The sequence below is a fragment of the Podarcis bocagei genome, assembly GCF_964188305.1.
Source record: "Podarcis bocagei genome assembly, chromosome: 2".
In the NCBI taxonomy this organism is placed as follows: Eukaryota; Metazoa; Chordata; class Lepidosauria; order Squamata; family Lacertidae; genus Podarcis; species Podarcis bocagei.
The window spans coordinates 39,492,250-39,506,223 of record NC_138126.1 but is presented as its reverse complement, the minus strand read 5'-3'; the positions used below and the strand labels follow the sequence as shown (position 1 = coordinate 39,506,223).

The 13,974-nt window shown below is 41.3% G+C and overlaps 1 protein-coding gene across 7 annotated transcripts in view; it reads right to left on the bottom strand.

Moving 5' to 3' along the window:
• ITPR1 (inositol 1,4,5-trisphosphate receptor type 1) overlaps positions 1-13,974 on the bottom strand; it is a 209,969-nt gene that overhangs the window by 115,021 nt on the left and 80,974 nt on the right. For 5 of the 7 annotated variants that reach the window (XM_081183918.1, XM_081183917.1, XM_081183920.1 and 2 more), the window contains 10 exons: positions 13,662-13,757; positions 12,500-12,544; positions 6,567-6,721; positions 5,912-6,011; positions 5,020-5,180; positions 4,405-4,546; positions 3,365-3,523; positions 2,768-2,940; positions 1,067-1,186; positions 509-703 (listed from right to left, as the gene is read on the bottom strand). In XM_081183918.1, coding sequence (XP_081040044.1) covers positions 509-703; positions 1,067-1,186; positions 2,768-2,940; positions 3,365-3,523; positions 4,405-4,546; positions 5,020-5,180; positions 5,912-6,011; positions 6,567-6,721; positions 12,500-12,544; positions 13,662-13,757 — 1,346 coding nt within the window. The remainder of the gene's footprint in view (positions 1-508; positions 704-1,066; positions 1,187-2,767; positions 2,941-3,364; positions 3,524-4,404; positions 4,547-5,019; positions 5,181-5,911; positions 6,012-6,566; positions 6,722-12,499; positions 12,545-13,661; positions 13,758-13,974) is intronic. The other 2 variants (XM_081183919.1, XM_081183923.1) reach the window with 1 other exon arrangement.

Below are 13,974 nucleotides of genomic sequence, written 5' to 3'. Positions count from 1 at the left end.
GCTCCCGGCCTATAGAGTGAGATGAGCGCACAACCCTAGAGTCTGGCAAGACTGGCCCGAACGGGCAGGGGTACCTTTACCTTTTATAATTCAACATTACTATCATTTCCTTAAATCCAATTTGAAAAATATCCCAGATGGAACTGCTGATGAACCTTTAAAAAAACTAATGTATTTTATGTATGTATTTTAGAAATTTGGACAAGTTCCACCAAACAAACATGAAGCCTCCAAACAATTTTAAGGAGTTTATAATACAAAAGTAGATTTGAACAACCAATTTTGCCAATGATCAGTGAAAAATGTAGCTTGATTGTAAAGAACCAATATCACAGCTGTATGAAACTGTTGTTATGGAAAGCATCATTTGAGAGCTATCTCTTTAACCAATTATATCAATTAACCTTGAAGTCTTCTAGAAGCTGGTTAACATTACAAATAGCTAGAGTCAGTTGTCTATACACTTCAGGTTACACTGCCATAGCCAAACATCGCTTGCGGTGTTAACCTGTAGTAGCTGAGCACATCCCGGTCTTCCTTCTGCCCTTCTTTAGCATCCTGAGCCAGCTCTCTGATACTCTTACTGCGGACCTCTTTGTTGCTGTCTCTCCAGAATAACCAGACTTCTTCCTCATCCTCACCAACCTCCAATGAATTCTCTCCAGACGACAGCTCTTCAAATTCAAACCGAGACAGGACCAGTCTAAGAATTGAGAAAAAGGGAAAAGCAATGATTTATATGAAATATCTTAATGAATCCACACAAGTTTCTTCTATTTGTTATCAGAAAGCCATTTTCTACCAGCCAACACTACATACAATAGGAACAGCACACCTTGGCGTAGGATAAAGGCTTTTGTTAATTTTAAATCTACTTCATGACACACCTACTTCTAGGATTAAAAGATTGAAGAATCCATTGTTCCATCAAAAATAATAATCTACATATTATCTGTATTTTCCCTAAATTGGAGGGAATTTTTTTTATGTGTCATTATTGTCAGGCTCAGACTGCCGCAATCTTCTTATTTCTAAAAGAAAGTTCTTGAAGAACACCTCAACTTACTTGGTTTCAATGAGTATGTCTGCATTTGCTGGGTTTAACACAGCTTTACAAATCAGCTCCTGGGTCACCGGAATAGATTTGTTCATGGACACACAAAGATCTGAAAGGTAATCCAAGAACCTAATGGGGAAGGAAAGCCAAAGCCCATTAAACTTTGTACAGTGTTTCAAATGCTAAAGAGCTGTATTAAGGAAGGTGATAAAATATACCTCCCCTCCCCCAGGCCCTCAAAAGATTAAGGCATAGGGTATGCAACTAATAACTTACCAGATGCACCTAACCTACTGAATCATTTCTTGTCATCAGACATCTCATTTTTAAAATCTCATTTTCTACAAAAAAAGTATTTAAAAAAATCATAAAATCAAAGAATTGTAAAATTAGAAGGGATCCCGGGGGTCATCTAGTCCAACCCCCTGCAACGTAGGGATCTTAACTAAAGCAGCTATGACAGATGGCCATCCAACCTCTGCTTAAAAACCTCCAAAGAAGGAGAGTCCACCACTTCCTGAGTGAGAGCATTCCACTGTCAAACAGCTCATACCATCAGAAAGTTATTTGTGGTATTGAGTTGCAATTTGCCTTGAATCCATTGGTTTGGGCCTACCCAGTGCTCTTTTTTATTTTTTTTTAGAAAGAGCCATTAAGTAGTTGCAGCAAATGCCACACTTTTAACATCTGAAGAAAAACAAAGGTGTTGTTACTACATATCCTTGAGTATCCCCCCTCAAAAAAGCAAACCAACCACCGGCCCTACCCTCCAGAGCAGGAGAGAACAAGCTTGCTTCATCTTTCAGGTGACAGCCCTTTAGATATTTAAAGATGGCTATCACAGCTCCTCAGACGCAGGTGGCGCTGGGGGTAAAACCTCAGTGCCTAGGACTTGCCGATCGTATGGTCGGCGGTTTGAATCCCCGCGGCGGGGTGAGCTCCCGTCGTTCGGTCCCAGCTCCTGCCCACCTAGCAGTTCGAAAGCACCCCTAAGTGCAAGTAGATAAATAGGGACCGCTTTATAGCGGGAAGGTAAACGGCGTTTCCGTGTGCTGCGCTGGTGCTGGCTCACCAGAGCAGCTTCGTCACGCTGGCCACGTGACCCAGAAGTGTCTCCCGGCCTATAGAGTGAGATGAGCGCGCAACCCTAGAGTTGGACACGACTGGCCCGTACGAGCAGGGGTACCTTGACCTTTACCTTATCACAGCTCCTCTCAGTCTCCTCTTTCCCAGGCTAAGCATACCCAACTTCCTCAACTGTTCTTCATAAGGCTAGGTTTCATCATGACTCCCACGAAACCAGTGTTTATTCATTTTTGAATCAGCAGTAGATTTCATTCCATTAGGCTGCATCCAGACATTATAACACATAACAGAAGTGACCCCAAAAGTATTCACTGGGTGTCTGCTGAGAACAACACAGGGCACAGGCACTGATAATAACCCCTACGTACCTGTAGCAATAACCCCTTAGATAACTTATGTTGCACCCCTTGTGCATCATTACAACTCATGACATTGTGTGGAAAGCTCACAAGTGTTGGCATGTCAATTTCTCCAAGCAGAAAGACCCAGGCAGGCATGAAAACAGACTACTGACCAGGCAGGCATGAAAACAGACTACTGATTCAGGTAGTTTCAGAAAACCTACAGGAGTGTTTATGCACCGTTTATTTTGTCTAAGCAGTAGAAGGAAGAGTCTTCTCTTACCTCGGCTCTCTGTTTTTCCTTACAAGGCTAACAAAGGTATCAATCTCAGCAGCAGTAATGTGCTTCTCCAACAGCTTGCGGTTATTATGGAGCAGTGCTGTTATGGTGTCTTCTGCCAAGACGTCATACCCAATTTGCTTCTGCATAAAGCCAAACTGCTTGGCTATATATTCCTTGCAAAGAGAAAGTGGGTGGGGTGGAGAGAGAGACACTAGATGCTTACATCACTTAAAAACCATTAGAGTGAAAGGAAATGTGAAATTATCCATTTATGTTGATTTCTTGATGTGATTTTTTGTTTTTAAGAAAAGACTACTGAAAGCAGGGTGTGCATGATCCTTTTGTCATATGAACTGCCTGGTCTAACTTGGATTTGCAGTTCCAGTTTGCAGTCAGCCCAATTGTTCTTTGCGTAAGTCATAGTTTTTTTACGATTTGGGTTTAACAGCAAACAATTATTCTTATTGATCATTATTGGGTGGTGGTGGGGAGGCTAGAGAATGTAAATGATTCAAAAGTCTTTACACCAAGCAGTTCAGTTGTCCTTTTTGGTTACATTTTAGAAACACACCAGACTGTCTCAAACTCCTTGCTAACCTGGTTCTTCCTGTAGTCTTGTTGGGAGTGTCTCAAAACTCTGTAACAGAGCCGACATATGTGTCTGAAAGGAGCGTGGCGTTGGTCTCCAAGTTCTTCTAGTCTCAGCATTGGTCCATCTCCGCAGTCAGTAAATGGTGCTTGTAATAGCTTGAATATCTGGCAAATTATTTTAGAAAGAAAGAAGAAATTAATCAGCATTAATATTGCAGCACTAGAACCATGAATATCATCGACACAGAGTCTTGCCTTAGGTTTACTATGAGATTGAAGTGATCCTATCTACTGACAGCCACTTCCCTTTCAGCAGAGGCCGTGTCTACATGCCAGGATCCTTGCCTACAGCAACTAATCACATGATGGAGAAGCCTATATTGCCAAGCTGCTAAACCCCATCCATATGCAAATTAGCATTTTTAAAAATAGGCTTCTGAGCATGGCAGGTGACACCAGACAAGCAAACTTCCCCTTATAATCAGTTATATAAGGGCTGGTTCACATGTTACAGTAGACCATGGTTAAAGGTTTACCAAGAATGAGCAGACTGATTTACTTCATTCCTCTCCTAACATGAGTGGGAGCTATAAGCCACACTCCTTGGCTGAGTGTTATGCCCAAATCAAGTATCATAGTTTGCTTTGCTCACACCATAACCGGGAAGTCAACAAGAACAATCATTGGCTTTAGATCATGTTTGCTTGGAGCAAATATTCATTACTGTCATGCACTGGGCTGACACTTTTTCATAGAGATATTACCTATGACTTCAACTTCTCTCCCCCAGTTAGCATACACCCATCACTGTAGATGTGAACTTCAGATATTTGCCCCACTATTTACAACTTACATTGAACAACATTTGATATTTTGTCGCCCATTTATTCAGGGTCCAATTTCACAAATAATTCTCAATTGAAATCTGGGATTCTGGCCAGGGATTTATGTTGCAGCATCTCTATTTACAAGCCCCTTATCCCAAGAAGTCCAGACCACCAGCTATTTTATTCAGAAACAACCTTATTAAACACAATTTACTGTACCTGTTTCAAAATATTTTGCTCTCTCATTAGCTTTTGTCGTTCTCTGTTTGGCTTTGAGAACATGACTTCAAGCACATCTTGTCCAGAATTTGTTCCACCGGTAACAAAATATACCAAATCTTCCAGCAACTTTGTAACAGACCTACAGTTCGTTTGTTTTGAAAGAAAATCCTAGCTGTTAATCCAAAATATAATATGAACAGTGAAAATATCAGCCTCTTAAAAGCCACTGAGTTACAATGAAGAAAAGATACATTTAAAAGTTCAAAGTTATATTTTGATTAATTGTTGAAGGAGAGGGGTTGTTAAATTCATAGGTATCAAAGAAATTGGTACAAGAAACTCATGCAAGATCATTACAACATGTAACAGTTTTATTATTGACTCCTTTTCTAACAATCCCTAGCATGTTTTAAAAACTAAAAATAACTTGATGCTTATTCTTGCAAATGCTCCTACTCTGTGACATCCACCTGAAAAGCAGTATATAAGTAACTTAAATATTAAATGAATGAATGAAATAAACAAAGCTGCCTTCTGTGTCTTTCAACCTTCGTCTTATGTTGGAGAACATCTTTTTTCCATTAAGAAGCTCGCATTATTATTTTTCCTTACCTCCGTTCATTCTGGGTTATTGTCCCCTTTTCCAACTTGCCAGCAATGGAACCCAATACTTTGCTTGCGTCATTTGCAAAATCCAAGTCTCGGACTTCTGCAGGAGAAACTGGTACTATAGCAAAAGCTTCTTTGTCTTCTTTTACTGGAGAGGTGCCAATCTTTAAAAACAAGGCAATTTTAGTCACAATCTCACAGAGAAAACGCTTTTGTAATGAAGACCCTAGGGAAACAATGCTCAGGTTCTCCAAACATTATTGTGAAATTGTGGTAGGAATAGTTCCATTACCACAATAGGCAATTCATTGTCTTTAATTATCAAAGTTCAAGCCAAACTCATTGCTTCAGATTCTTCAGGGGTTTTTTTAGTGAATATTCTACTATTATCCATTGGATTTTATTTTATTTTTTAATTATAGGCTATGATCTGACTTCTGTTTTCCCCTTTGACTCTAGTGCTAAACCAGAAAAAAGCAGCGGGGACGAGGAAGATGATTTGTTAACCACTTTGTTATCTTTTCTGATGAAAAGCAGTACATCAATGCTTGAAATAAATAATTGGATGAGAGACTAGCTACTATAAGGGTTTAAGTGTTGAGACAGTAGAGGGACTTGTCGTTAGACAAATGGACAAGCACTCAGCATGAGTATCGTACCTGATACATAAAAACCTTTGCAAGGTCTTCCAAGAGATACTTATTTCTTTCAATTTAAGATGAAAAATTTATGTTCTTCTACTATTCCATTTTAATAATGGACTGGGGTTGTGCCCAAGCAATGCTGTGTGAATCATGTCCTAAATAAGAATTGTGTTCATCAGTGTCTTCTCTGAAATAGCTTTATTGGTAGCAGAAGAGATGAGATACAGATGAGATTCCATTGCATGACTTACTTTAAGCATCACAGGTTTTTCTTCCTCTTTATCAATGGGGATATTTGTGCTGTGAACCCAGGTATTTGTACACAGATGTCTAAGTCTGACATAGGAGTTCCTAAAAAGAACCAGGTATTATTTATATTATTAAGCTCCTCAGTAAGCCAATACTTTTCAAATAAAAACAACACCTTTGGAATCTCCTTTTAATTTTTTACTTGCAAGGTTTTATTTCAACTAGAATATGAAATGCAGCCAAGTCTTAAATTGCAAGGTATTCAGTATGTAATGACTTCTATGAAGCCTGATTCACTATTTCAAATTATCTTTCCCAGGTACAAACCGGATGCTAGTTGTAGAGGTGTAATGTGACACTGTTTTTTTTAAGGTGGGATCCAGCGTTGTGCTGGGAGCTGCAATGCTTCATCCTGCAGCCCTCAGCTATTCCAGAGGGGGGGGCCCAACTCACTGGCACAGATTTTGGGGGAGTGTTGTTTCCTAGCCATAAACACATCAAGGAAGCACTGGAAAATAAGTCACAATTTGTTTCTGCAAAAGTGCTGCCTTTTGTAACTGTCTGCCACAGCTATCTAAGATTGCCTGGCAAATGGTCAGGCATTTTAAAGTGGTCTCACAACAGCTGCAGACACCTTCATCATTTATAACATCGTACCTTGGGACAAGGCTGTCTCCCCCTCGTAAAGTAGTGGGGTCAAGCTCAAAGATGGAAGAGATATCATTTCCTTCAGGCACAGAGACTAAAGAGTATGCCATCTTCTCTGGAGTATTATGCAAGCCCCTTCTGGCTGCATCCTGGTCAGGATCCAGCTGTGGAAGAAATTGCAAATCAAATCAACATTGCAAAGCTGTCTGCCCAGGCTGGAAGGCAGAGCACCTCATGGTTATAACTGAAGCATTTCAAATATAGATACAGGCACAAAAACTCAATGGCACATCACAATCTAATAGGGTTAACTAGAACTGGGCAGAAGACTTAGAAGCAACAGTAAACCATCAAGCTGGGTTGTGTCAAAGTCACTGAGAAGCCAAGACATAGCCTAGGTTTTTCCAGAGCCCCTCAGTCTCCTAAAAAGGACAATTCTACCCAAGTTAGGCAACCCAAATGACAGCTGCCAAGTTTTGGCAACCAACAATTACTTCACATTTGTTCTCATTGTTTTAAGGGCAAGTTGATATCTGCTTGACCCCTGAATTCTGCTTGTGTAGGGAGAGGCATTTTTTGGCCAAATCCTCATTGCCTCTGCAGCCCCCTGAAAATCTGCTCAGAGGGTTGAGGGACCCTTTGGAGGAGGATGAAAGGTGATGTAGAGGGCTGCAGAGAGAAGGTGGGAAATAGTGGAAATTGCCTCCCACTAAAAATAAATCTTATGAATTAAAAAAACTGAAGGTTCTTGGAAAGGCCAAGGATACAATGGGGGGGAAATGAATTATCTTTTCTTCAATTTTTATAATAAATATGAAGGTGCTGGACCACCCTGAGATCTGTAGCTATAAGGCGATATGTAAATTTAATTAATTAATTAATTAATAATAAATATTGTTAGAAAGCTGAATTACAAGAAAGCAACCCTAAATACAAAAAGGCATATGATTTTTACTTGGCGGAAGTAACAGTTTCTATGGGTGCATGCACATAAAATAAGTAACTGCAAGTGGCTTGTCCACGCATCTTCCTAGAGGCAAACTTGAATCCCTTGCAACTCCTCCACAGAAAATGTGAACAATCCCTTCTGCAAAAGCACCTCACAATGAACTAGAAACATTGTCCAAGAAAACCATAGCGAAGAAGCACTCCGCAGCGCTGTAAGTGAAAGGAGGCAGAGGAAAAGCAAAATTCAGACCACCGCACAAATCAGATGAAGAAAGCCAGCCCTTACAAAAAGTGGAGTTTGGAGTGAGGGAAGGTAATTTAGTTGAGGCACCACAAACTGCCCTTGCAGTGTATGGACGGAGCAGTAAAATGTAGATCTAGAAGAGGCAGCATAGATCACCTGTATAGATTTTGGCCCAATGTCTTGTTGAGTACACTGCCAAGTATTTCTAGTTCAAAAAGAAGAGAACTTAAAGGAGCCTGATTTGGTTGAAGTGGAGCTTCAGGGAAGTGGGAAATTTCAACCTTTCAGGTTACATTCCGAAAGACGAAATTGTGTGCAAGAGACTGACTGAGCCCTTGATGTCTTATTTTACCATATGCTTATGTATCCAGCGACCATCTCCACACCATCTCATCTTTTCTCTTATACACACCATTACATTGTTGTAAAGGGAAAATATCAATTTGCCTCACACTGTGTTTATCTTGCTTATGGTCTAATCTCGCCATCTGGTGGTTACAAGCAAGAAAAGAGGAAATAGTGCCAGTAAGACCTCCAACCTCTGTGTGTGTAAGAAACGTAGTTGTTTATTGGTTTGCACAGAGTTTCCCCTTAAGGATTTTGGAATGTTGCTTTTTCTGTATTAGAGTAATATGTAACAGAGGAGGAGAAGATAACGATGCAGCCCTTATGCCAAGACAACAGCAGTGCCACATGGGCCTGTGCCACAATCATGGGGACCTACTGGTTCTTCCTTGTGACACAGTTACAGTGGTACCTCGCAAGACGAATGCCTCGCAAGACAAAAAACTCGCTAGACGAAAGGTTTTTCCGTTTTCGATTTGCCTCGCAAGACGAATTTCCCTATGGGCTTGTTTCGCAAGACGAAAACGTCACGCAACTGTTTCCTTTGTCTAAAAACAAAGACATGTTTTGTTTATAAAGTTAATTTATTTTCCCTTCAATTTTTAAACTGCTCTTTACAGTATGTGTGACTTTAAAGAGCAGTTAATAAACTGTTGTTGTACCAAATTTGGCTTTGTTTGGACTTTTTTTGACCATAGGAACGCATTAATTGATTTTCAATGCATTCCTATGGGATTTCGTGATTCGCAAGACGAAAAATTCGCTAGGCGACAAAACTTGCGGAACGAATTAATTTCGTCTTGCGGGGCACCACTGTACTGGCAAGACAACTCATCCTATCCCCAAAGTCCATAGCATTATGTAAATGCTGTGGACAACCATATTGTGCACCCTAGTGGCTCAACACCCATCTAGCAAAGTCCCCTCACCCTTGGACAGTGGGATATCATGCTCAGAGTGCACAAGCCCCCAGATGCAATCCCTGATTACACAGAAGGGCTATCAAAGAACTACAGTCGAGAAATAAGTTAAATTAGGCATTCCTGGGATTCCTGCTATTTTACTTGATTTAAAGCAAACCCTGGTAATAAACTGATAAAGCAAAATACCAGGCCTGTTAAATTATTCTTTCCCTCCCGAGGAGACTCTGACAGTATCTGTCAACCACAAAAGTGACCCCACCAAAACTTAGCATTTCCTACATAATGTAGTGCAAGCAAAATGTGTTGAAGCTAAAAAAGAAAATGAGGAAACTGGCAGCCATTGGGCTCTGAGCATATAAGGCAGCAACCTCTGAACCTCAATAAGCGACTTCTTCTCATTAAAAGGACCATGCTGCACTTCTCCTGAACCTAAGTACTTTACCCCTCTTCCAGCTTCCATTGTTTCTGCTTTCTTATTTGAAGCATTTCTCCCAATCTAACCAAAAGGGCTCCCAGATTGGCTTACAAAAGTAATAAAAAAAGCTCCCGGCTCTCAGGCCTACAATCTAAAATAAAACGCACACAAGGAAAATGTATTGTGGAGGGAGGAAGAAAAGGGTAAGTTAAGGAAGATGGTTATTTTTAGTTACATTTCTTATAACAACCAGTGGGGATGCAGCCTGAATGGAATGGCTGAAGGCAGACTGACTCTCAGCAAAAGGGATGAAACAGACTTGCTTCACTTGTTAGCACTTTTCTCAGCAGTTCCTTCATTGTCTGCTTTACAGATTGATTTCAACTTAAATTAGCATTGTCGGATTGTAAACTGACAGGGGAATGTTGGAAATTAGACATGTTGATGACAGTGGGGATGACGGTGGGGGTGCAAGGAAAAGCAGCTGGGTTCTATATTTAGATGGATGTAACTTGGACGCGGGTATCGCTGTGGGTTAAACCACAGAGCCTAGGACTTGCCGATCAGAAGGTAAGCGGTTCGAATCCCCGCAACAGGGTGATCTCCCATTGCTCAGTCCCTGCTCCTGCCAACCTAGCAGTTCGAAAGCACGTCAAAGTGCAAGTAGATAAATAGGTACCACTCCGGCAGGAAGGTAAATGGCATTTCCGTGCGCTGCTCTGGTTCACCAGAAGCGGCTTAGTCATGCTGGTCACATGACCCAGAAGCTGTACGCTGGCTCCCTCGGCCAATAAAGTGAGATGAGTGCCGCAACCCCAGAGTCGGTCACGACTGGACCTAATGGTCAGGGGTCCTTTTACTTTTACCCCGTTTAACACAGCTATAAAGTGGGGAAAGGGGTTTTGGGTGGAAGCAAAGGAAAGAGGGAACTACTTTAATTCCTCCCCCCTTCACTAATATTTAGGTTCAGGGCTAGGGCACTCCATGTGTGTGTTTTGAACACTCTGCAGGACCTTCTTCATAACCATATAAAAAATATATGAACAGCATTATTTTGTGCGACAGCCTATATCATGCATTCCAGGACCTTAAGTTGTAAATAGAATTTGGGTTTGACATATTAATGATGATTTCAGTGATGACTAACCCACCCTTCATGCAAAGTCCCCGGGCAGGTTATAGCAATTAAAGCAGAGTGTTTAAAACAGTTCAAAAATAACTTACAATTTCTGCTTATAGTTGCATTCCCATCCCCACTTCTCCTCCCGTCCCCCAAGTTCTGTGTTATTACAGAAAGCAAAGCATGATAAAATGCTGGAAATAGCTATGAGCAACAAGCAGCTCTCACAGCATTAGCATGTAGAAACAGAAAGGGGAAAACCCCAAAATTTCTTTTTAAAAAATTATCTGAAATCAGCAACCTTGTAATGAAACTAACATGTTATTGAACTTCCTCAGTCTTTTTTTAGAACAGTTACAATTTTTTTATAAGTGTCCTTAAGGGCTTTTCCAAATTCCCCTGCCTTCCCCAAGTGTTCACAACTCTAAATGGGAGAGACTCTTGTCTGGGGTGGTAATCCAATGCTGTTTGCCAGGAAGGAAACTGTCATTAGTACAGGGGAGGAAGCCAATCTTCGGTGCTGCCTCCTAAAGGCTACCAAACCCTCTAAATCTGCTCTGGAAGGTCCTAAATGCAGGGGGAGGGGGCTGCAAGGAGGTATCTCTTAAAACCACCTCCATCCCCCCCCCCATTCTGTTGATGTATTCCTTCAGCCAGTAAATGAGCAGCGCTGAATGAACAGCACAGAATACCCACCTCTGTGATTTGCTGTGCACAAACCACCATTAGAAACCTTTTAATAGTTTCTGAAAGAGCTGAACAAGTCTCCTTAATTTAGCACTGAAATCATGTCCTTCTGGTTACTGACACTCCCACTGTCCTACACAATATCCTCAATCAGGAGATGGGATACAATTTCCTGTATCTATACATATACTTTCTCTGTCTCTCTCTCTCTACACACATACACACTTCCCGAGGTCCTTTAATTACAGCATCTCACTTCCAAGTGCTTAGAACCCTGTGAAAATGCTGCTGCTCAATTCACAGACAAAGATCTGCAGTTTCACCTCCACTATTCGCACACAATGTGCTCCCTGCACCACATAAACATTCCGAACTGCAACAGCTAGCTTGGCACATTCAAATGCTGACACACACATCCCACTATTATCCATACATTGGAGACATGACCTTCAACCTCCTACAGTCTGGAGGACAATCAGCATCTGCATATACCATACTTCCGAAAGACTAATTCAGGAGTGGGGAACATTCAGCTCCTTGTTTTTTCTGGTCATGCAGCACAGAAAATGCTTGCTCACTGTTCTGGAAACTTATCAACAGACACATCGTTTATTACAAGCAAGAGTGGAGAGTGACTACAATTTCAATGGAGGGATATAGTTTCCCTGTTTCTAAGGTAGAGAAACACTGTTCTAACCAAGTTGTAAGAAGGGCTTTATAACATGCTTGGATAAATAAAGGTGAGATTACAGCAGGCAGAAGGATAGCAGATTTGTTTAGCTAGGTATCTTACCTAGGTAACTAAAGATTACCACAGCCCAGTATCACTGGAGATGGCAGTGGAAAACGCCATGTTAAATACGTTATCAATTAAGAGGTTAACAAAAAGCTGCAATACTAACCCTGCTGAATTCAATTGGACTTACTTCTGAGTAGACATGGTTAGGATTGCACAGTAAGCTTTGATTTGTCTACATGCTTGCCAATCATACCAGGGCCTGTGTCAACACCAGTGCTCAAATTACAGGGGGCAGGCGGGGCTTAGCCCCCTTATTTTTTGTGCTGCCCCCTTAGAGACTTACTTTAGAAACTCTAGAAGCATATCAGGGGCATAATTTAGCTAACATTTGGGGGGGGGTAGGCAGGGGTTGAGTTTGTGGATTTCATTAAGGGCCCCCTTAACTTCCAATCCCCCAATAATCTGAGCACTGGTCAGCACCCCTTGATTAGAGGCAAGAGGATACTCTTGCCTATACTTACTGAGGACTGACATTCCTGGTAATCTTCCACATAGTCAGGATTTACCTGATGGAAGAGAATCACAAGCAGGTCAAAACAACAACTAGCTCCCCCCCCCCCGCCCAAAATCTATAACACAGTACGCAATGAGCATAAATAAATTCATAAAATGCTATCATAGCCATGCTAAGGTCAGCCACTCACAAAAGCAAGCTAAGCAACTGTAAGGCTAAAGCAAAAGAAAAAAGAAAAACCCATCAGTGTAGTGTGCTGGCTCAGCTCTTTAATATGAGCAAATTTGTGCAGGACATAGGAAGAGCTTGCTGGATCAGACCAATGACCCATCTAAGTCCACCATCCTGCTCTAACAGTGGCAAACCAGATGCATGTGAGAATCCTGCAAGCTGGACAAGAATACAACAGCTCTCTGGCCACCTGTGATTCCCAGCAAGTGGTATTCAAAGGCATATTGCCTCTGACAGTGGAGGTAGAACACAGCCATTGTGACTGTTGCTAGCCTTGTGGCTCCATCTATTTGTCTAATGCTCTTTTAAAGACATCCAAGTTGGTGGCCCATGGCTGCCTTCCGTCGGATAGTGTTCCGTTGACTAACTATGTGCTATGCGAAGAACTTCCTTTTATCTGTCCTGAGTCTTCCAACATTCAGCCTTCATCGGATGCCCATGAGTTTTAGTGTTATGTGAGAGGGAGAAAAACTTTTCTGTATCCACTTTCTCCATGCAATGCATCATTTTATAAACTTGTATTACGGTACCTCTCACTCGTCTTTTCTCTAAACTGAAAAGTCCCAAAGGCAGCAACTTTTCCTCACAGCGGAATAGCTCCACCCCCTTGGTTATTTTGGCGGCCCTTTTCTAACTCTACAACATCTTTTTTGAGGTGACTGTATCAACCAGTTCAAGATATCACAGTTTTCAGGGCACTTATTTATTAAAGTACATCCACAGAACTCTATAGTAGGAAAGTCACTTATGGAGAGAGTTTAGTGTTTGTTTCAAGCTTAATTCAAAGAAATGTCAGTGCTGCCTAACTTGCAACCCCTTCAGATTAAGATATTCTTTCCAAGTCTCAATTTAGTTACTCAGTACTTATCCTGAGTAACAGTACCTATAAAACAAAGGAGGAAGGCAGCATGTAAGGAAAAGGTTCTCGGGATACTGACCTCTGCAGCTAAGTAGTGTCCAGTGGCAAGATGTTTGAAACGAAAAAGGCTATTCCAATATCCAGCACCACCTCGACAAGGGTCATGTTGTACTACCTGTAACAGACACATCGTTTTTTACAAGCAAGAAGAGATGCGCTTCCAGAAACCAGAGGGTAATCAAGAGATTCCAGAGGGTAATCAAGAGAATGGGCCAAAGCTAACAGATCGGAGGAAGAGAAGTGGGACGATCAACAAGAAAGAAGTTGTCTAAACAGCTATGACAAAATATATTTGTGATAATGCATCTTGATAGTTTGTGATAGTGCATCTT